Source organism: Chiloscyllium punctatum, chromosome 7 (assembly GCF_047496795.1).
Source record: "Chiloscyllium punctatum isolate Juve2018m chromosome 7, sChiPun1.3, whole genome shotgun sequence".
In the NCBI taxonomy this organism is placed as follows: Eukaryota; Metazoa; Chordata; class Chondrichthyes; order Orectolobiformes; family Hemiscylliidae; genus Chiloscyllium; species Chiloscyllium punctatum.
Genome location: NC_092745.1, coordinates 100,591,967 through 100,615,111, shown reverse-complemented (window position 1 = coordinate 100,615,111; position 23,145 = coordinate 100,591,967). Strand labels below are relative to the sequence as shown.

At 38.9% G+C, this 23,145-nt stretch overlaps 1 protein-coding gene across 2 annotated transcripts in view; it reads right to left on the bottom strand.

Moving 5' to 3' along the window:
- hectd3 (HECT domain containing 3) overlaps positions 1-23,145 on the bottom strand; it is a 64,021-nt gene that overhangs the window by 12,133 nt on the left and 28,743 nt on the right. For both annotated transcript variants that reach the window (XM_072574432.1, XM_072574433.1), the window contains exons 12-20: positions 20,487-20,539; positions 18,822-18,886; positions 18,161-18,264; positions 14,163-14,282; positions 6,432-6,521; positions 4,527-4,733; positions 3,046-3,175; positions 960-1,034; positions 85-166 (exon numbers count right to left, since the gene is read on the bottom strand). In XM_072574432.1, the coding sequence (XP_072430533.1) occupies positions 85-166; positions 960-1,034; positions 3,046-3,175; positions 4,527-4,733; positions 6,432-6,521; positions 14,163-14,282; positions 18,161-18,264; positions 18,822-18,886; positions 20,487-20,539 (926 nt within the window). The remainder of the gene's footprint in view (positions 1-84; positions 167-959; positions 1,035-3,045; positions 3,176-4,526; positions 4,734-6,431; positions 6,522-14,162; positions 14,283-18,160; positions 18,265-18,821; positions 18,887-20,486; positions 20,540-23,145) is intronic.

Genomic DNA, 23,145 nt, shown 5'->3' with positions numbered 1-23,145 from the left:
GAATGTAGGTCATTGATGGCAATCAACCAGCTCACTTTTGAAGTAGCCAGGGTAAGTCACCATCCAACAATCTAATGTACTTACCCTAACTTGTCTGGATAGATGAATATAGGAGCAGGCAGACGGCTTCTACCCGTAACAAACCTTAAGAATCGACTGCGATCCTCTGAAAAATAAATTAGAGAGGAAACAGAAAAAAGAAGCATCGCCTGTTTTTCCCCACAATTGCCAAAAAGACTTTAATCTTTATACTGCTATACTTAAACGGCAAATAGCAACAAGCAGTTTAGTACAACAGGCCACTTGTGCAAACAAGACAATGTCTACTAACAATACAAATCACAATTTTGTACTTTAGAGCAGTATTAAAACGGAGAACAAATCCGCTCAACTGATTAAAGTTGGCCTGGATGTGATATTCAAATCCACAGCTGTTTGGGGCACATGCAGGCAAAAATCCAACAGGGTTTTAAATGAGAAAATAAAACTTGTTTACATCTTCAAATAAACAGAGTATCAACTTGATGGCTCACCCAAATGTTGGCATGTCAGAAAATGTAACACACCCTTATTATACTACAGGGACAGTCTGGAAAAGGTGCTCAAATCTCTGGTCAGAATACTCAAATCCCAGAGCACAATGTCCGTGATAGCTATTATTGACCAATAATTATTATTTGTATTTTTGAAGGTGCATGAATTTCACTAAATTTCAATATGCTCTTAGTGTAGCATTTCAGAGGTAACAAAAGTGCTCCAACGTCTTTTACCCGTCACACACAGTGATAGCCACTTGGTCTAATGATCAAAATAAATCTTATGTCAGATATTATACTTTTTTGATGGTAAAATTTCCTCTAATCTTCAAACTAGAAAACATGTAGGTATTACTCAGACTACGGACATTGGAAAAAGTTGGTTTAACCACTTAACAAGTAACTGTAAATGAGGCCACTTACCATTTGTGAAATTTGTGAGCGCTTCCCAAAAATACTTGACTCTGGTATCAGACTGCTCCAATTCTTCAAAGCGAGCTAAACAAAGAGGTTAGAACAAACTATCGCACAAGTTTCTAATTCAACATTAGTACTATTTAATCAAAGTTTAAGTGTCTATATAGGTATCATAGCAGCATAACAGGATATAGGCAATTGGGGTTATTTCAACTGAGGCTTTAGTTTCAGTGGAAATAATCCCTGACGCTCATAACTGATTATCACAGTTAGGTCATACAATATATTTACTCATGCCCTGCTAAATTAACAGGTCTGCTCCAAACAACCTTAGCTTTCACAGAATGATATTTCCTGAATTGAAGCGACATGGATAAAGGTTAGTTTGTGGCATCCCAGAGAGAGACAGGAAATCAGTTTACCTTCCATATTGTGCCACATCAGATATTCCTGCTGTGATCCGTGCCATCTTTGCAAGTGCAAAGTAAAGGCTCGATATCTCAGTTCATGCATAAAAATATAAATTGTGGGAAAAGAAAGTGCATTTTCTAGTAGTTATTTAAAGAGCAGCAACATAAAGGAATTGGGAACAATTCACTCACACTCTGATTCAGCTCAAGGTGTGTTGTATTGGGTATCTAAAATACAAAGCAGGGGTAGTAGTTTTTAGAAGTTTTAGGAGCAATACTGCAGTTCACTGTGCAAAATAATCAAACGTAGAGTGAATGTATTTGGATTAAATACGTACTGCAAATCAGTTTGAAAAGAAACAAAAAATGTATTATATCAAGTTAAGCACAATTTAAAAAAAACCCACATTTTTATATCCCTCTTCCTACTTCAGGGAGTTTCCTTTAAACACTTGTTTTTTTGCTGTTGAACGTTTACACTGTTTATTCATGATAGCTAAAAATGATGCAAAAAAAAGGGTGATTCTCCAAAAAACATAGCAACTATCTTCACCATGTTATGTAGAGCTTAAGTGCAGATAACCATCACTGAGTGAATTGCTCAATCACGTGCAGAACTATGGAAAATTTATTACCTGAATGATTGATCTGCACTATGTTTTTCAGAGCAAACTTTCCAGACTTTGTGCCTGCAGCTAACAGCCAAGATCACAACTACAAGGCATCAATTCTGCAAAGATCTTATTGTACTTATTGTACCTTTGATTAACATATAGGACAAGCACAAAGTATATATGGGAGATGCAAGTTGTCCAATAATTACAATATTGAACCAGGAGTTGCTCCTTCCCAAGCAGAAATCTTAAGATATGGTCTAGTCTCTGCAACATTCACATTTGAATTTCTCTTGGTTAGTTGATTTGTTGGGTGGGAAGGAAAACTGTACTGGGAAAAGAGGAAAGAAATCCCTCCACTATCTTTAGGACCTCACTACCTCCACATTCCTTGATTTGGAAATATTTCAGGCTTCTTTCATTATTGATCAATCAAAAACTTGGAACTAACTCCATACTAAACAGTTCATGGGAGTACCTTCATTTCATGGATTAAATCAATTTAAGAATTGTAGTGATTAAAACCAGACCCAGGTGGATCTCACTGACTAAGAGATCCTTGATTTGGGGTTGTTAATGTGGGCCAATCAGGGAGCCCTGGTTGACAGAGATAAACAGGGGATTTGTTACTGGTTCCCTGGCCAAATGGGTGCTTTTCCTAGTGGTGGATATACAGAATAAAATTTTTAAAAGTATATAAACAGAAAATTCAGAAGGTCTCCTCAGTACAGGGTCTGGTTTTGAGCTGGCTAGCCAGAGCCCCTGTACTGTGCACATGTAAATAAAAGGTGACCTGGCGACGGGAAACTGGCCTCTGTACAATTATTTCAAGAATGTAGCTCACCAGCGACCTACACAAGGGCAATGAAGGTTGGGCAATAAATGGCCCCTTTTAAACAATGCCCATCCATGACAATTAGTTTTTAAACATGGTGTGGATGGTACATTCAAAATTATCTGCAGCTAGGGCCATTTATCCTTTATACTGAATGGTCTGTAAACCATGAAATCTGAAAAAATAAAACAAATGAAAAATAATCCCAAAAACAAAGGCATTTTTGTACTTACTTAAACGTTTGAGAGCTTCCACTGTAATTTCAGGATCACCACAGACTCTCTTTTCGACCTCCTGCCAGGTCAGGAGGTCAAGTACAGCTTGGGGAACCACTTTCAGTAGACCAGCTCTCATTGCTTGAATCTGAGGCAGGCGAAAAAAATATCAGCCACAAGCATTGGCCCCTAGAGACTGTAAATAGGCTGTGCACATCTGGATGCAAAAACACAGCCAAATATTTTGAAAGGCGATTTTCATTTGGTTGAAGCTGCAATAGTTTTGTCATCTAGTGAAGGAAGTAAAAGGGTAACAGACTTCCTTATGTAAAAGTAACAATTAAAATTAAACAGGTTCTCAAACCAGGGCAAGGTTTGTGCATCTGTCATCAAAATCACAGAATTAACATGGTGCAGAAGTAAGCTATTCAGCCCATTGTGTCTGCACTAGCTCCAAGAATTCCGACTGAGCACAAAGCTCATATCTGCTATTTTTCCAAAGTGCTTCAAAACAAGGCTGTCTGGTTCTTAATCTTTTTGAGTGGGAACTGCTTGCCCCTATCTACTCAGACAGGACTGCACACGATTTTAAAAGCTTCTATCAGATCTCGCTTAGCTTTCTTCTGATCATCGTGGATCAGTGGTTAGCACTGCTGCCTCACAATACAATAGGTTTTGTAAGCCATAAACTTTAAAAGTGTCAAGATCTAGACTGCCTACATATACCAGAAAAACAAGGGATCATATCTGACCCCTGAGGAACTCCAGTGTAATCCTTCCTCCAGCCCCAAAAACATACCCATTAACCATTACTCTGTTTCCTACTTCCCAGGCAATTTTGTATCACTTTGCTAATGAACCCATTACTCTTCAGCTATCACCTTCCTCACAAGTCTATTGTATTGAACATCTCTTGAAAGTCTACGTATATCGCACCAACAGCATTGTCCTCACCAACACTCTGCTGCAACTTCAAAAAACTCCACAAGAACAACAGCAAAGCAATTACAGGTAGATATGCTCTCTTTAATCAATTCACATTTGTCCATGTAACTATTAATTCTTTGCAAAATAATTGTTCTTGAAGTTTCTGCACTAATTAAACTAACTCCAATTATAGGGTAAAAACAATGACTGCAGATGCTGGAAACCAGATTCTGGATTAGTGGTGCTGGAAGAGCACAGCAGTTCAGGCAGCATCCAAGTAGCTTTGAAATCGACGTTTCGGGCAAAAGCCCTTCCCCGAAATGTCGATTTCGAAGCTACTTGGATGCTGCCTGAACTGCTGTGCTCTTCCAGCACCACTAATCCAGTAACTCCAATTATAGCCTGCTTAAAATAGATTAGAATTAGAATGTCTGCCTGCGCTGATTTGAAATATGGTGTACAAGATACTTATCAATAAAAGTACAACAAAGACTTAATCATGTTTCAGCACTGAATCATTATACTACTTCCTGTTTTTCTATTTGCTCTGCAATGTTTGACTCTATAGCTACCTGGTCTTTGTTTTCTTCTAGTTTTGCTTTTTGAACCAGTTGAATGAACTCCTTTCGATCCTCATACTGGACAACGGTGTTGCTGCCATCAGGTTTCAGGTCCACTACAGAGTGATCGCTAAGTACAGTGGTGTAAGTGAGATCATTCCCAAATTTAAATTCAAATGTCTCCTTGTCCATGCTCTCCATTGCCTCCAGCAGTTTCACCTGCACAGAAAGAAAAGGAGACACTGGCTTCAGTGTTTCAAAGCTTGTATGCAACGGTGCTTCAATTAACTAGATACATTAAAAGGAATACTGCACCTCACTGAAATCTTAATACAACTTTACTATCACCGATAATCTGCAGTTTACAGCGTATTTTGCAGTTGGAAGGTGCTCCAGCTAACTAGAGCTATACATAATGTGCATTCGTACAGGCTGAGCAGGCTGTAAGTATATATTCCTACCAGGTAGCAGCATATTTTTTCAGGCAGTATACAATAAACAGACAGCATAAACGATTCAGATTTTTAAAAATTGCTGAAGAGACTCATGTGCTCTTTCCTACTCTTCTTGAATGGAAAAATATTATGTATTAACAATGTGAGAAACACTTTGGGGAGTAGGGAGCAATGGTTGAGGAAGAGGGGGAAGAGGAAGATAGGTAATTAGAATAAGAAATGCAAGAAACTAAACCATTTTATTGGTAGCTTTTGGTTTTAAAAACTCACAGCAGACAAAGTCTTGTTGTTTTTATATCTTTCTATCCTCCTCGATGCCCAGGTTCACAGTACAACTCCAAGTCCTTCGTATTCTACCCACTCTCTCAAACTGTGAGAAGTCCATTACTTCTACTACCTGTGTTGCTCGATAAGAAAGTACTACAGAAACTATCAAAAATGTGAGCACAAAAAAAAGAGTATTCAATCTGTACTGACAGTAAGAAAAAAAAGACTGTTAGCAGCAGTAATGATCTGGTAATGTTAAGAATCTGTGAGCTGGACATAAAAAAATGTGACTGAACAAATATTGACTTGAGGGCCAGCAGCACTCACACACCTGTTATTTACTTGTCCCCTCCCTTTAGATACAGCTTAAAATCTCTGACCAGCCTTTTCATTACCTGTATTAATAATTGCTCATGGTAATTTAGTGTCACATTTTATCCTATAATGCACCCATATTAAAAAATCTGAAGGTGCTTCAATGATGAAATATATAAATGAAATATATAAACTAGAGGGCAAGGTTGAAGGTGAAAGGAGAAAGATTTAAAAGGGACCTAAAAGGGCAACTTTTTCACACAGAGGGAGGTGCATGCATGGAATGAGCTGCCAAAGGAAGTGATGGAGGCTGGTACTACAACACCAACACCAACACCAACAACAATTAAAAGGCATCTGGATGGGTATTTAAATGGGAAGGGTTTAGGAGGGAAATGGACCAAGTGCTGACAAATGGGATTAGATTAATTTAGGATATCTAGTCAGCATGGATGAGTTGGACTGAAGGGTCTGTTTCTGTGTTGTACATCTCTAAGTTGTTGTTTTTGACACACTGCAAATTTCTTTTTACACAGGTTATCACAACCAGATGTGCAAAGGTCTTACCTTTTCCCATGTTAAGATTTAAACCAAAGTTTTAAAGATAAAGTGATTTTTATTACCTCATTTTTCATGTAACCAACACAACTATTATACTAAACTAGTGAATGTCATGAACTACAATAGCATGTTGCAGGATGAACTTCTAGCAGATTGCATTCATCATATTGTCAATAGTTATCAATTGAAAAAGAGAGAGAGAGAGAGACAGAGAGAGAGAGAGAGAGAGAGAGAGAGAGAGAGAGAGAGAGAGAGAGAGAGAGAGAGAGAGAGAGAGAAAGAAAAAGAGAGAGAGAGTTTTGAATTATTTACAACACACCAAGACAGAATCCACGGCAGCAAAGTCTTTCGACCATCTCACTTCTTCTCCTGCTAGTTGTTTCCATATCATTCCAGGAAGAGCCAGCACCTGGCAAACATACATATAGTTCTCATTAGGCTTGAAACTACTCAAGTTAAAAAGATGGATTGTGCATATTCCTTCTGTTATGATCCCAGCTGATGTTACCAGACAAGTCAGATCGCTGACTGAAATATGGCTTAGTAGATCAAATATTGTTTTGTTTTTATTTAAGAAGGTGGCCTTTCACTGAAAGATAAACAAATTTAACTATAAAAACAGGAGATAATTGCTTGAAATAAATGATAAAATAGAACAAACAAAGCTATTTACATATAATAATGAGAAAAATTTCAACAGTAAAATATTCCATAAATTAATAAATTATATCTCAACATACCTTTACAATAGAATCATGGAGTCAGAATGTTCATGAGTGAAAATCTAAATACTTAATGTACAATACAGCACAGGGACAGACCCTTCGGCCCACCAAGTTTGGGCCGACTCCTATTCCTTATTTAGGACCACTACTTATTACCCATACGCAGTATCTGTCCCTCTGTTCACCTCATATTATGTGTCTATAAAGATGCACCTTAAATGTTGCTAATGTGTCTGCTTCCACCATCTCCACTGGCAGTGTGTTCCAGGCACCACCATCCTCTGGGTGAAAGATTTTCCCCGTATTCTCTCCTAAACTTTCCCCTTCTCACCTTGAATCTGTGCCTCTTGGAGTTGACCTTTCCAGGTTGGGAAATGCCGCTGCCTATCCACCCCATCTATACCTCTCACAATTTGGTAGACTTCTATCAGGTTGCCCCTCAGCCTCTGTCTTTCCAGTGAAAACAATCAGAGTTTATCCAATCTCTCCTCACATCCAAACCCCTTCAGACCTGGTAACATTCTGGTAAACCTTCTCTGTCCCCTCTCTGAAGCATCCATGTCCTTCTGGTAGTGTGGCAACCAGAACTGCACACGGTATTCTAAAACTTTAGTTAGGCCAAATTTGGACAGCTGTAACATAACTTGCCAACTTTTATATTTGGTGCCTCAGTCAATGAAGGCAAGCACATGCCATATGCCGTCATGACCATTCTATCTATTGGTGTTGCCACTTTCCAGGATCCATGGACCTGTATGCCCAGATCCCTCTGTATGTCAATGCTGTTAAAGGTTCTGTCATTTGTTGTATAACTCACACCTGAATTTGATCTTCTAAAATGCATCACCTTGCATTTGTTCGTATTAAATGCCATCTGCCATTTCTCTGCTCAAATCTGTAATCTGTGTTCCTTTGTAACTTTTGACAATCTTTCTCACTATCTGCAACTCCATCAATTTTGGTGTCATCTGCAAACTTACTAATCAGACCATCCACATATTCCTCCAGATCATTTATATATATTACAAACAAGATAAGGTCCCAGCACTGATAACTACGGAACACCACCAGTTACTGATCTCCATTCCAAAATGCACCTTTTCACTACTACTCTCTGTCTTCTATGACCAAGTTTTGCATCCACCTAGCCAGCTCACCCCTGATCCCATGAGACTCTACCTTTTGGACCAGGCTGCCATGAGGTACCTTATCAAAATCCATATAGATAATATCCACTGCCCTTCCCTCATCAATCATTCTTGTCACCTCCTCAATAAACTCAATCAAGTCGGTGAGACATGACCTTCCCTGCACAAACCCTTAAATGATATTAGTGCTTCTGCCTTTACTACCCTTTCCACTACATCTCCTCTATACCTTCTGCACCATACTTTAAAATCTATGCTCCCTAATCATTGATCCTTTCAAAGGTTTCTTCATGTTTACCCTATCTGTGCCCTCAATTTTATGCATCTCAATCATGTCCCCTCTGAATCTCTTTTGCTCAAAGGAAAACAATCCCAATCTGTCCAATCTCTCTTCATTACAAACTTTTCAACCCAGGCAACAGCCTGATAAATCTCCTCTGTACCCACTCCAGTGCTATCACATTCCTTCTATAATAGGGATTCCAGAACAGAGCACAATACTCTACTAGCTGTAGCCCAACCAATGTTTTATACAATTCCCACATTATCTCCTGACTTTTAAACTTTATGTCTGGACTACTAAAAATAAGTATACCCCATATGTCTTCCTAATCACATGTCCTGATACTTTAAGGGACCAGAGTACATGCAGACCAAGGTTCCTCTGATCTTTGGTGGTTCCCAGGGTCCTACCATTCATCACTTAATCCCTTGCCTCGTTTGTCCTGCCCAAGTGCATCATCTCACATTTCTCTAACTCGAATTCCTGATCAGCCCGCCTATATCCTCTTGTAGTCTAAGGCGATCATCCTCACAATGTACCACCCACCAATTTTTGTATCATATGCAAGCTTACTGTTCAGTCCTTCTACATTCAAGTGCTCAAGCACCGCGGGGCAATCCCTTCTCTATCAAAACTATCAGTTTGACTAATTGCAGTTTTCAATTCTTAGTTTGATAGAGTTTTCCTTGTGTATTCACACAACAGCGCTTCAACTTTCTCAGTTTCAAATAATCCCTTCAGGGTTTTAATGAAACACTTCCTGAGGAACGTTTAAACTAAACCTATGCACTGAGACAACCTTTTTCTGAATTGATTTCTTGCTCCAGGAGCACTGTGCTCCTATATCTCACTTCATTCAGGATTGTTGTGAACTGAAATGTAGGGTATTTTCCTTACATTAAAAAAAATCTGATTCTTTCAACTGAAAGCAGGCTAATGCTTCTATGTTTACTTGTACAATTTTTCCAATGCAAACAAATTTCCATTAGCATTATGGGAACTCTCTCTCAAACACACTGTTTTCTGTAAAAAAAAGACTCCAGGAACACTGAATTAGCTGAATCAACTTATTAGTAAATCCCCTCATATACATGATAAATTTTGATAAACTTGATAAACTTTGATTTCCTTGCTGAATAAGAAACAATCTATCTTGGCCCTAAAAAAATACTTAATAACACTGCCTCCATTGTCTTCTGAGGCAAAGTGTTCAAGATCACAAAACTCTCAGAAAAAAACTCTCACTTCCACCTGGAAAGCGTGACACCCAAATTTTAAAACAGCGTCCCTTAGTCTTAGACTTAGTAACAAAAGGCAAGATCCTTTCCAAATTTACCTTGTTAACTCTGTTCAGGATCAAGTTACCCTTCACTCCTCTAAACTCCAGTAAAATCAAGCCCAACATATGTAATCTACCTACTTGTTACAGGTATCAGTCCATTTAACCTTCTCTAAACTGCCCACAAATCATTTAGATCCTTCCTTAAAGAGGAGACCAAGACTACATACAATATTTAGGACATGGTCTCATCAATGCTCTTTATATCTGAAAATTAACTTCCTTACTTTTATGCTTAATTCCTTTTGTAATAAAAGGATAGTATCCCATTAGCCTTCGTGATCATATGTTGTATCTACAGCATCTTTTTGTAACACAAGCACTGGAACATAAATCCGTCCATACCTTGGAATTTCACAGTTGCTCTCCATTGAAATAATAGTCTGCTTTTTAATCCATCTTGCCAAAGTGAACAACTTCGCATTTTCTTACATTACATAACCAAACTCATTTCCACACTCTGAGATGTAGGACACTGTCTCCCACCCCAGAACTGGACCCATGCATTCCTGACTAGTAATCCAGAAGGACAGGGCATAAACACCTCTTCCACAATAATCCTCAACACCGATGCCCTACAAATCTGTGTACTCAGCATTTTATTATACATTTTATACACTCACGACTGTCTGGCCAAATTCAGCTCTAACTCCATTTACAAATTTGCTGATGATACTACTGTAGTAGGTTGGACTCAAACAATGATGAAACAGAGTAAAGAAAGAGAGACAACTTAGTAGCATGGTGTAAGGACAACAGATTCTCCCTCAATGTCTGCAAAATGAAGGAGCTGGTCATCAAGTTTAGGAAGCACAGCGGCTGACATGTCCCATCTCTATCAATGGTGCTGAGGTAGAGGTGGTCGAAAACTTCAAGTTCCTAGGAATAAATATCACCAACAATCTGGCCTGGTCCATCCATGATGACACTACAGTCGAGAAAGCATACTAAATCCTCTACTTCCTCAGAAGGCTAAGGAAATTCAGCATGTTCACAATGACACTTACCAATTTTGATAGATGCACCACAGAAAGCATCCTGTCCGGTTGCATCACAGCTTGATATGGCAACTACTTTGCCCAAGACTTCAAGAAATTAGAGAGTTGTGAATGGAGCCCAGTCCATCACGAAGACCAGATCCAATGAGTTTGTCTACACTTCCCGCTGCCTCAGGCAAGCAGCCAATATAATCAAGGACCTCTCCCAGTCTAGTTATACTCTCTTTCATCAGATTGAAGATACAAAAGCTTGAAAACCCATACTAACATATTCAGAATAACTTCTTCCCCACTGTTATCAATCTTATGAACAGACTTGTTGTTTCTTAGAGTTGATCTTTGTCTGCACATTCTCTGTAGCTGTAACAGTATATTGAACAGAATATACTGTTCAATTATTCCGTTCTACTTTGTAAAATATGATTTATCTAGCTGGTACAAAACAATACTTTTCACTGTATCTCTGAAAATGCACATGGCAATAATAAATCAAATAAACTGACAGATTTTCTTTTGCTCAATCATTCAATATATTTATTTCCATTTGCAAACCCCAGAATTCTTTATATCATACTTTCTTACTTGGTGTTGTTCGCAAATTTAGCTATCATGCCTTTGTTCCCCTCAATCAGCTCATTGATGTAAAATGTATAAAGCAGACAGTTCAGCAAAGACCTTTGTGGGGACTCCACACTTCACATCCTGCCAATTCAACAAAGAGCTGTTTATGTATTGAATTTTCTGCCAGCAAGCCAGCCTATCTTCGATTTATGTTCATCTGTTTTCCCATGGCATGAGCTTTTATTTTCCACAATAAGCTTTGATGTGGCACCTTATCAAATGTATTCTGGAAATCCAAGTACAGTATGTCTATAGACTCTCTTATCCACAGCTCATGTTACTCCTAAGAGATACAAGATATCCCTGAGGGATATTAGCAAGCGAGAAGGGGTTTAATGGCAGTTAACAGTCATCATTACCAAAACTACATTTAACTTCATTTTTCTTATTAATTGAATTCAAATTTTACCTCCTGCTGGGTCGCTGAAAATTAGCCTGGGTTTTTCGATTACAAGAAAAACATTATCACTATGTCACCAATACCCCAATAAACTATAGACTCCAAATTTATAAGATTCTAAAGACAATTATTGAGCCAAATAGCATTGGCAGCAACATGAGGAAGCTACTGCCAAGGTGTATCCAAGAAACATACGTTGTAAAGTTCACAAATTAAAATGAAGGGGGAATACCTATTTCAAAGGACATCAACAAGATTACAAAGAGTAAAAGAGGGAAAATGGTAAATAGGAACAATTAGCATCACTTCTAAATTAGAAATGGTAAAATCATGCAATCTTCCCCAAATGAGAATTATGGCGCTTTGCCGCAAGGTAGAATCTAGTTAACTAAAGGTGAAAGATATAGAAACCACCCATCACTCGCTACAGTCCTTCTATTTTGTAGAAGCTTGTAATTAATGTATGTCTAGTAGTGCCATTCTTTGGTTGGGAAAACAGGCAAACAACATATTTCCTGATCTCTACCAATGCTAAATGAACCTTAAGTGTGAACTATGTCCCTTTAATTAGCTCCTGAGGTTGTGCAAGTGCAGTATGGAGAATGGCATCCATTAAAAAAAGCCCATGTTTTACTATTCCGAACACAGCTTGCTTCATGTTCACTACTGCAGTCACAAAATCACCTGATAAAAATTACATACAAATTGTTAGGGCCTGGCTGCAAGATGTTCTGGGCTGGGAAGAAGAAATAGCGTTCAAAGGGAATGGGAGAGGAAGAGGGGGAGAGGCAAAGGCCTTCTCAGGGAAAGTTGGTGGCTGCAAGGCAGATAGCAGGAGTAGATGGAGTAGCTGCCAGAAGTGTGGTAAAGTGGGCAGGAAAAGTCTGCAAAATGGATAAAAGGAAAGCTGAATCTGAAAGGGGTTTAGAGAAAAGGAAGGCTGCACAAGAGACAGTACAGATTTAAGCCTGCCAAGAAAAGGAATACTCAACTGATTAGGGGCCAGGATAACTTGTAATCGAAATAATAAAAATTATTACAAATAATTGAATCTCTAACTTAAGACTGCATATCTTCAGAAGCTACTTTATATGGGTTTAAATACAGTGGGTGCAATTTTAAGGAACAGTATAAATTGTTAAAAAAGACCCTGAACTGCAATTAAAAAAAAACTAATTTTTGTGAGTACGTGATAGAAACAGATTAGTTGTGACTTCATCTACCTTTATGATTGGTGATAGATCTGCGTAAAAGTGTCAGATGTTTTGACAAAATATCCTTGTCAAATTATCCTTAAGAAAGGGTCTATAACTGAACATATTGTTAGATACAGAGTCAAGATTAGTGATGCTGGAAAAGCACAGCTGGTCAGGCAGCATCCAAGGAGCAGGAAAATTGACGTTTTGGGGAAAAGCCCTTCTGACATATTGATAGATACCTCTAATGTTGCTGCTGTGTGAAACCACATATCAGATATATCAACACAAATACAAAAGATATTGTTTTTGTGTGACTGTACCAATAATAAGGGAGTTAGTAAGAATGAAAATGGAACCCGAGAACCAAAATGTAACCATAACAATCGTAAAATAGCCCTTGAAGAAAATATACTTTGCATCCTGCTTTGAAATGCAGAGATACTTTCAGAATACCTGCAACTTCATCTTACAATGACTTACTTTGGACTCTTATCATCTCAGAACCCATCACCTCAGCAACATAAATCACACAGGCCTTATAACCAGACAGAAATGCTAATTAGCTATCCTTTTGACTTCAGTTATTCCAAATTCAGTTTATCTTGAAACTAAACAGCTTAAGTGTGCAAACATTTCCAAAACCTCATAAATCTAACACCTTCCTGGAATTTCGGAAACTAACAGTCTATTCACTATCAGCACATTTTACAAAAGCATGAAACATCTTCCCAATGGATCTAATCTAATCTAATCTAATCTTCCCAATCAAAAAAACTTAAGTGTCTCTTTAATCTTAAAAGAAGCAAGCCCCGCCAACAGAATTCAAAACAGGCATTTTTGTTTCATTCATTCATGGATGTGGACACCACTGGCTGGGCTAGCATGTATTACTAATCCATAAAATGCACAAGAGAAAGTAGCGCTGAGCTGCCTCTTTGAATATGTGAATAAAATCAAAATACTCTGAGAAACGCTCTGGACTCTAAACATTAATTCTGTTTCTCCCTCCAAAGACGCTACCTGACTTGCTGATTTTCTCCAGCATTCTGTATTTGCTGTCTGCAGTCCACTGCAGTCCATTTGCTTTAGGTAGACACCACAATCCAGTTAGGGAAGGATAATCCAAGATGTTGAACCAATGAAAGAACGGCGATATATTATCAAATCAGGATTGCGCATGGCTTATAAGGGAACTTGCAGGTGGTGGCATTCCCATGTATCTGCTATGCTCGTCCTCCTAGATGACAGTAGTTCAGAGATTTCCTCCATTTCACCCTAAATTGAACAATCCCAGGAAACAGTCTTATAAAACCTTGCATTTATAACAAAATGATTACCAAAAGCTCGCGTCCTCGCAATGCAGCCCCCATCAGCTGGCCTATCCATTCATACTTTCCAAATTCTTTGCAGGATGGATTGGGAACATATACATCTCGTGCTTCTCCAGTACTGTTACCCTTGGGGAAAGGAGAACAAACAGAAATTAAATTTTGTTTAGTCTCCATGATAGGTAACTCCCAAGACGCAGTTACTTGAATTTTATATAGCCAACATACAGCAATTTTTACTAGGACTCTTCTAAATACATCAACAAGAGCAGAAAATTATTAAATTGTCACCGTTGTATCTCAACTAATTTTGTATTTTGTGATTTTTTTTGTGGTGAATTTTGCCCTCAAGCCAAAAGGTGCTAAAGATTGAAACTGAAAGTTCACTACCTCAGGACCAAATACAATAATATTTCACAGTCAGTGAATTTTGATGGAAGAAAATAACAATTTCTGTATAGCAAGATGCCATAAACAGCAATGACATTAGTAAACAATTAATCTTTTTTGTAGCATTGACAGAGCTAAATACTGATCTAGACACATGACATTCTTTAATATCACTTAATTAACAAGATCTTTTATATTTACCTGAACAGCTATATCACAAGACCATTACAGGCATGAAAATATTGCAACACTTTAAACTCTTCTATAAAATGGACTCAATTGCTTTCAAAATGGCTCCTCCATGTCACGGGACTTTGGCACTAACAATACCCGACAGACCTGAAACTTAGGCAGATACCTGACTGAAATACGGACAATCACAGCCATGTATGGAGTTCACAAGCTTCTTTATGAAGGATAAACCATCAACAAAAAGGCCTGTGATATACCAGTTGGTTCACTTTCCTGTTTCATCATGGACAATAGGGATGTCAAAGTTCAATGGGTTTTCCATATGAAATTAATCTCACTACCCCTTCCTTGAATTGTGATGGTTCCACACCTCAAATACATGACTTGAAAAGCTATAAAACAGGATTCATATCAGCCTAATATCATCTTATTTAGAAAATAACTTGGGGCTTTTAACAGGTTAAATGTGTAAGGCAGCCGTATTTTGCATTTGATTTTAAGAGTTACTAGAGGAGTTATATAAATTTGTGCATGGGATTTGGAGGTACTGGCGCAGCCAGCATTAATTGCCATCCCTAATTGCTCAGAAGACAGTTGTGTCAAACTGACTCCAGTGGATGTGGAGTCACATGTAAAACAGACCAAGAAAGGATAGTATATTTCCTTCCCTAAAAAGGCCAGATGGGTTTTCGTGACAATCAACAATGGTTACATGATAATTCTTTGGCCAGCATTTTTATTCAATTCAAATTTCATTATATCTGTTTTAATGGAATTCGAACCCATGCCCCCAGAATATTGTTGTGGTTCCTGGATTATCCCTACAACATCACCTCAAACAGTTTTCTGTTGGAGATTATTCAAATTGGGACAAACTACACGGAACAGGAGCACACACTAATCTCATACGCAAACACTTAAGAAAACAAAGTCTGTCCATGACACATCTCAACTAAACAATAGCAACTCTGAAAAACAGGAATCTCCTTTGCATTGCACTAAATAATGAACCTTGATTAAATCCTTAAATCCTGGAATTGGATTTTAATCCTCAAATCTCCTACTCACCAAAGAGTCAAACTGCTATATAATTCTCAGGACTTAAACATCCATTTTGAATTTGAGGCAAAATCACATTACCTTAGCCTCAGCAAAATTGACAGGTGGTTTCTGGGATAGGAACACAGACCTCCAAGTAGCAACTTTTCCTCCTTCTCTTTATCACTAAAAAAGCAGCGAGTTTTGAGGAGCTCAGAGGTTGAGGTTCTGGATGTAGGTTTGCTTGCTGAGTGGGAAGGTATGTTTTCAGATGTTTTGTCACCACACTAAGTAACATCATCAGTGAGTCTCTGGTGGCATGGCCCGCTTTCTATTTATGTGTTTAGGTTTCCTTGGTTTAGTGATGTCAATGCTGGTGGTTATTTTTCTCAGGGGGTGGTAAATGGGGTCCAAGTAAATATGCTTGATGATAGAGTTCCAGTTGGAATGCCATGCTTCTAGGAATTCTCGTGCATGTTCTTGTTTGGCTTGCCCTAGGATGAATGTGTTGTCCCATTCAAAGTGGTGTCCTTCCTCATCTGTATGTAAGGATACTAGTCAGAATAGGTCATGTCTTTTTGTGGCTAGTTGATGTTCATGTATCCTGGTGGCTAGTTTTCTGTCTGTTTGTCTAATGTAGTGTTTGTTACAGTTTTTGCAAGGTATTTTGTAAATGACATTAGTTTTGCTTGTTGTCTGATTAGAGTCTTTCAAATTCATTAACTGCTGTTTTAGTGTGTTAGTGGGTTTGTGGGCTACCATGATGCTAAGAGGTCAGAGTAGTCTGGCAGTCATTTCAGAGATATCTTTGATGTAGGGGAGAGTGTCTAGGGTTTCTGGACGTGTTTTGTCTGCTTGTTTGGTTTGTTGCTGAGAAATTGATGGACTGAGTTCATTAGGAACCCTTCTTTTTGAATACACTGAATGGGTAATTTTCCTCTGCTCTTCATAGCTCCTCTGTGCTGCTGTGTGTAGTGATCATTGAAATAATAATCAACTAGCCACAAAATGACATGACCCACTCTCAGTAGTATTGTTACTTACAGGTGAGGAAGGACACCACTTCGACTGGGACAACACATCCATCCGAAGACAAGCCAAACAGAGACATGCACGAGAATTTCTACAAATATGGCATTCCAACCGGAACTCTATCAACAAACACATTGACTTGGATCCCATTTACCACCCCATGAGAAAAAGAACAGGAAATGACATCACCACATGAAATGACATCACCAACTCAAGGAAACCTAAACACATAAATAGAAAGTGGGCCCTGCCACCAGTGCTTCATCCGGAGGTTCACTGATGATGTCACCAACTGGTGACAAAATGTCTGAAAATGAACCTTCCAACTCAGCAGGCAAACCTACATCCATTAACAAAGCAATTAAGAACCTGACACCAGGCTCCACAGCCAATTTACACTGATAGGGCCATTTAATCAGAAGGATTATTTCTGATTATAGGAATTGTGGTATATTTCAGAAACATTCAGCAATGCTTTTAATTTTCAGATTGCAGAATCCACAGGAATGGTTAGGTGACCAGTAAAAACCCTCCTGCGCCCACCAAATGAAGCTCTCAGTTAGTGGGGGATTCTATTGTGTGATTTGAGGGACTGCAGAAAGTCAGCTTTCCCAAGGATAGGGGAAAAAAAAAGATAAACCTCTCTTCTCTAACAGAGCAGACAATACAAACTTTCCTTTAGACCATTTTCCTTTTTGACACCTGCCTTTACGACCCTACACAAAACCTGTCCTTCTCTTCTTTGCACACAAACTAACGTAAGGATTCATAACTTCTGCTTTCTCTCCATGCAGAAAGAGGGAAGAACATAAAACTTGACAAGGGGATTAAATATATGGCTGACAGGGAGGAAATCCAGTCGCAAGCACTTTTTGAATTATACTTCTCCTCATTCATTGTTCTGGGAGGCTGAGGCACCCTGTTGAGAGATCCTGAGCTCCTAAGGCACTGATACTCATATATAATCGCAGAGCTGAGTCTCTTGTGTTGATGCTCTCACCCCTTTCTAACTAGAATTTGGTGGTGATCCCGATTAACGTGTGAAAATCCTTATGATTGAAAAGTTTGGCAGGGCTAAGTTCCCATTCTTGAACCTCATCAGAAGTGAAGGTTTGGGCAGCAAAGTTTGCTCTGCTACCTTGAAAGCTGCCAGCAATACATGAAACATATTTCTCCATTTTTTCTAACTTAGCATATTCTCTAATCTCTCAAACAAGAGTTTCAAGAGAGATAGAAAAATCGATTGATATAGATAAGGTAAGCAAGAGATTTTACAGAGAGTTGCATTTTAAGTCAATGTCTTCAAGAAGAAAAAAAAGTCTTCAATTGTTTTCTTCAGTTAGATTTTAACATACCTGATTAGATGTCCTTACAAAAAAGGGCAAAGGCACTGGACTGTCCCCAGAACTTGGGCATAGCTCTTCAGAAATATCAGAGAGGCTATCGCGGAATCCGCCACCTATTGTTTATAAACAAATTGGACTAGTTAAAAAAAGTTTTTACGATATTAAATAATTAACCTTGGATTAGATTAATCATCATTTATCAGAACTCATTCGAACATAGTTCACTGATTTTCCAATATCAATTGCACATCAGTACTTAGTGATAGATCATAACTGTTATTCCTTCACTGAGGGTGTTATGATGCATTAGTTAAAGAATTGCTTACTAAGTCTGGGATGACAGTTAAAAGGGCACAACACAATAAAATTCTTAAAATTTTATACTGCCATAGACAAACATGCATGGCTTATGTTATTATCCAAAGTGCTCTATAAGATTGTCTTCTTATCATGACTGGGTATCCTATACTTCCTATGCAGCTCACTGTGACCCAACATTATCTCAAGCAGGTTTATAAAAGCAAGCATATAAAAATCTTTAGAATAACATTTCAGCTCAACAGCACTTGCTGGAAACCTTAAATAAAAACAAATGACTTGAAATACCCAGATTAACTGGCGTCTATTGAGAGACTAGGCAGAGTAAACTTTAAGGCTGAACAGTGCTTACCTTGGTCAATTATGCCTTCAGAGATAAATTTACATTCCCACCACTGGTCATAGCGCGCTGGCCATCTTTGGATTTAAAAAAGAATTACAACTGTAAAGAGTATTCTTGTGTGGGGTTCTGAAATGTTAGTAATGGAAAGGGTACTGTCTGTATTATGATGTTATTGAAGCTAAAAAGATAAGTAACTTTGTCCAATTACAGCTTTAATTGTTAAGCTTATCATCAATTAAATATTTCTAAACAAAGTGACTAAGTTCAAAGAGTTTGTAACAAATAGCTCTAACTGTACGTGCTCCAATGTGCTTCATGCGATAAAGCCATACTTCCATTATTTCCCTTCACCACAATCAAGAACTACAAAGGGCTGAAACAACCTTCAGAAACATTAGTTTTATGTCCTCGAATGATTAATTTAAAGAAAATTCTGTTGAATTTTATGAAATTAATGCAACAATTGACTGCATATTTTCTGCACTTCATGACCAAATTGCCGAGTGGCAGACCATGGAGGGAAACAGAGTATCATTCGTGGAGTTGAATAATCATCACGATAACAAAATGCAGAACAATGTAACCAACCATCCCATATTCAATAGAGAGTCACATTTACAAAACACAAAACTTGAAATCACAAATTAGACCAGAGACTTCAACATAGATGTTGCTATATGCAACAGATGGCAATACATTTTTAAACCACCAAGTTTACACCCTGGGTTCAAAATCATTTCCAAATCAATTCCTGTGTTGGCATTAGCGGTCAACACATAATGGTCCTTCTAAAATCTAAAAGTAAAAGAAATTTTAACATTTATTGTGTCCAATTGCTGTTTCATGGATTACTTTAGTTTTCCTTTTTTATAAGTTATTTGAAGATGATCTTCTTCAATTGGTTGGTTACGGTTGTGCAACAGTGTAAGTGAATGTACAGGGAGACCCCCATATCCATGGAATAATTTTCCGCGGTTTCAGTTACCCGTGCCTGAACATTCAAGGGAACATTCCAGAAGCAGGGATCAGGAGGCTGCCGGGAAGGTAAGTTTCCCATTTAAATGAATGGGTTCACTCCTATCAGCAGTTTTGACCTTCCGTGGTAGGTCCTGAAATGTATCCTACTGTATTTCCAAATTTAATACCCTCACACGCTTGTTTCAATTAAAAACGCACAGATATGTAAACGCAATCTCAAAGCAAGGTGGAAGTCAGAGCAAGGGGATTAAATATCCGAAGCTCCATTCCATGATAATGCAATAATAAACTCATTAGAATGCAGGCCTTTAACAGCGTTCAATAAAGAAATGGGTTTTAAGGCAGTAAATCAAATGATTTAGCCCTGTTACAAAGTAGAACTAACAAAGCCAAATGACCTGCAGTCCATTCAAGTTGGTCTGAGCACAAAGAAATAAAAATGTAAGGCAGGGAAAGCCTATATGATTTATTAAATAAAATAAATATGCACGGTACTTTTGAACTGAAGTACAACAAAAGCTTTGTAATTCTGGTGTATGCACAAACTGACCTATACACAACTAATATGATGGAAGTAACCTGCAGTAAATAAACAGGTTTCTATTCCTGCCATCAGAAAATCCCCTAGCCCTCATTCATTTTGGAATCTCTCGTAGAAGACTTCATATACAGAATATTTTGTCTCCCAAACAATACCTGTAATCTAAGGGTTTCTCGCATTTGTCCGAAGGTTTCAAACCTTCAAACATCTGTAAAACAAATACATAAAACAATGCAATTTAACGTGGTCTGAATAACTTGTACTCAATTTCACACAGATTTCATGACTAAAGTTGAGTATAATAAGAAAGAAATCAAAATAAATCCCATTGTTAATTATTTGAATCAGTTACACTTCACAAAGAACAATTTAAGTATTTGCAATGCTGTTTAAATAACAAAACTTTTTTTTTATTTAACAGAAAGAATGAAAGCTTTTCACATTGTGGGGGTGGTTTTGGAAGTGGAAGAAAGTAGGGAAATGCAGGTAATTATGGATTGAGGTCTCTCAGTATTCTCTCATTTTTGGTGATTGCCCTCATCTTGGTGGGAGCTGCAATGGAAAGCACAATCTGCTTCATACAGTAGGGAAACCAATTAGGCTGAATGAGGGTGGCTTTCTGGAATTTTCCTGTACTGAATCCAGATGCTAATTGGAGATTGCCTCCTCGTAGTAGGCTTGAGAGGGGTGGGGAGGCCCTGCTTGTGGGTGGAAAAAAAAAGAGACATCAGGACCTCCTTGATGACCTCGAGAAAGAAACCACGTAGCGAATGAAAAAAACTATGCATCCTCTGTGCTAATGGCCATGACAGCAATGATTCATTATTTTTAAGTTTTATCTCGGCATCAGAAACTGCTTACATTTTGGTGTGCCCTCTTGCTCTTTCTGTCTCCAAAACACAGGCTTGCATCAGACATTCTGAGTAGCTGCCCTGATCATTTCTCCATCCAGTCTCCTTAACTGAATACAGGGGAGGTCTCTGAATTGGCTGCCTCCCACACTGCGGGTGAACATCAGATACCAAAAAGATCTGGAAATGGTCCCAATGTAGGATTCAATGTTAATGGAAGAATTTAGTACAAGATTACAATTTTGATTTCCCATTGTTCCTGCCCTTTTGTAAAAGGTTGACAGATGTGCACTTCCGCCTTCCTCAGGCCATGCTGATGACTCCATAGAACATAGAACATAGAACAATACAGCACAGAACAGGCCCTTCGGCCCACGATGTTGTGCCGAACTTCTATCCTAGATTAAGCACCCATCCATGTACCTATCCAAATGCCGCTTAAAGGTCGCCAATGAATCTGACTCTACCACTCCCTCGGGCAGCGCATTCCATGCCCCCACCACTCTCTGGGTAAAGAACCCACCCCTGACATCTCCCCTATACCTTCCACCCTTCACCTTAAATTTATGTCCCCTTGTAACACTCTGTTGTACCCGGGGAAAAAGTTTCTGACTGTCTACTCTATCTATTCCTCTGATCATCTTATAAACCTCTATCAAGTCACCCCTCATCCTTCGCCGTTCCAACGAGAAAAGGCCGAGAACTCTCAACCTATCCTCGTACGACCTACTCTCCATTCCAGGCAACATTCTGGTAAATCTTCTCTGCACCCTCTCCAAAGCTTCCACCTCTTTCCTAAAGTGAGGCGACCAGAACTGCACACAGTACTCCAAATGTGGCCTAACCAAAGTCCTGTACAGCTGCAACATCACCTCACGACTCTTGAATTCAATCCCTCTGCTAATGAACGATAATACTCCATAGGCCTTCTTACAAACTCTATCCACCTGAGTGGCAACCTTCAAAGATCTATGTACATAGACCCCAAGATCCCTCTGTTCCTCCACCTGACCAAGAACCCTACCATTAACCCTGTATTCCGCATTCTTATTTGTTCTTCCAAAATGGACAACCTCACACTTGGCAGGGTTGAACTCCATCTGCCACTCCTCAGCCCAGCTCTGCATCATATCTAAGTCCCTCTGCAGCCGACAACAGCCCTCCTCACTGTCCACAACTCCACCTATCTTCGTATCATCTGCAAATTTACTGACCCACCCTTCGACTCCCTCATCTAAGTCATTAATAAAAATTACAAACAGCAGAGGACCCAGAACTGATCCCTGCGGAACTCCACTTGTAACTGGACTCCATGCTGAATATTTACCATCTACCACCACTCTCTGACTTCGACCGGTTAGCCAGTTTTCTATCCAATTGGCCAAATTTCCCTCTATCCCATGCCTCCTGACTTTCCGCATAAGCCTACCATGGGGAACCTTATCAAATGCCTTACTAAAATCCATGTACACTACATCCACTGCTCTACCCTCATCCACATGCTTGGTCACCTCCTCGAAGAATTCAATAAGACTTGTAAGGCAAGACCTGCCCTTCACAAATCCGTGCTGGCTGTCCCTAATCAAGCAGTGTTATTCAAGATACTCGTAAATCCTATCCCTCAGTACCCTCTCCATTACTTTGCCTACCACAGAAGTAAGACTAACTGGCCTGTAATTCCCGGGGTTATCCCTATTCCCTTTTTTGAACAGGGGCACAACATTCGCTACTCTCCAGTCCCCTGGTACCACCCCAGTTGCCAGTGAAGACGAGAAGATCATTGCCAACGGTACTGCAATTTCCTCTCTTGCTTCCCACATAATCCTAGGATATATCCCGTCAGGCCCGGGGGACTTGTCTATCCTCAAGTTGTTCAAAATGTCCAACACATCTTCCTTCCTAACAGGTATCTCTTCTAGCTTATCAGTCCGTTTCACACTCTCCTCTTCAACAATACGGTCCC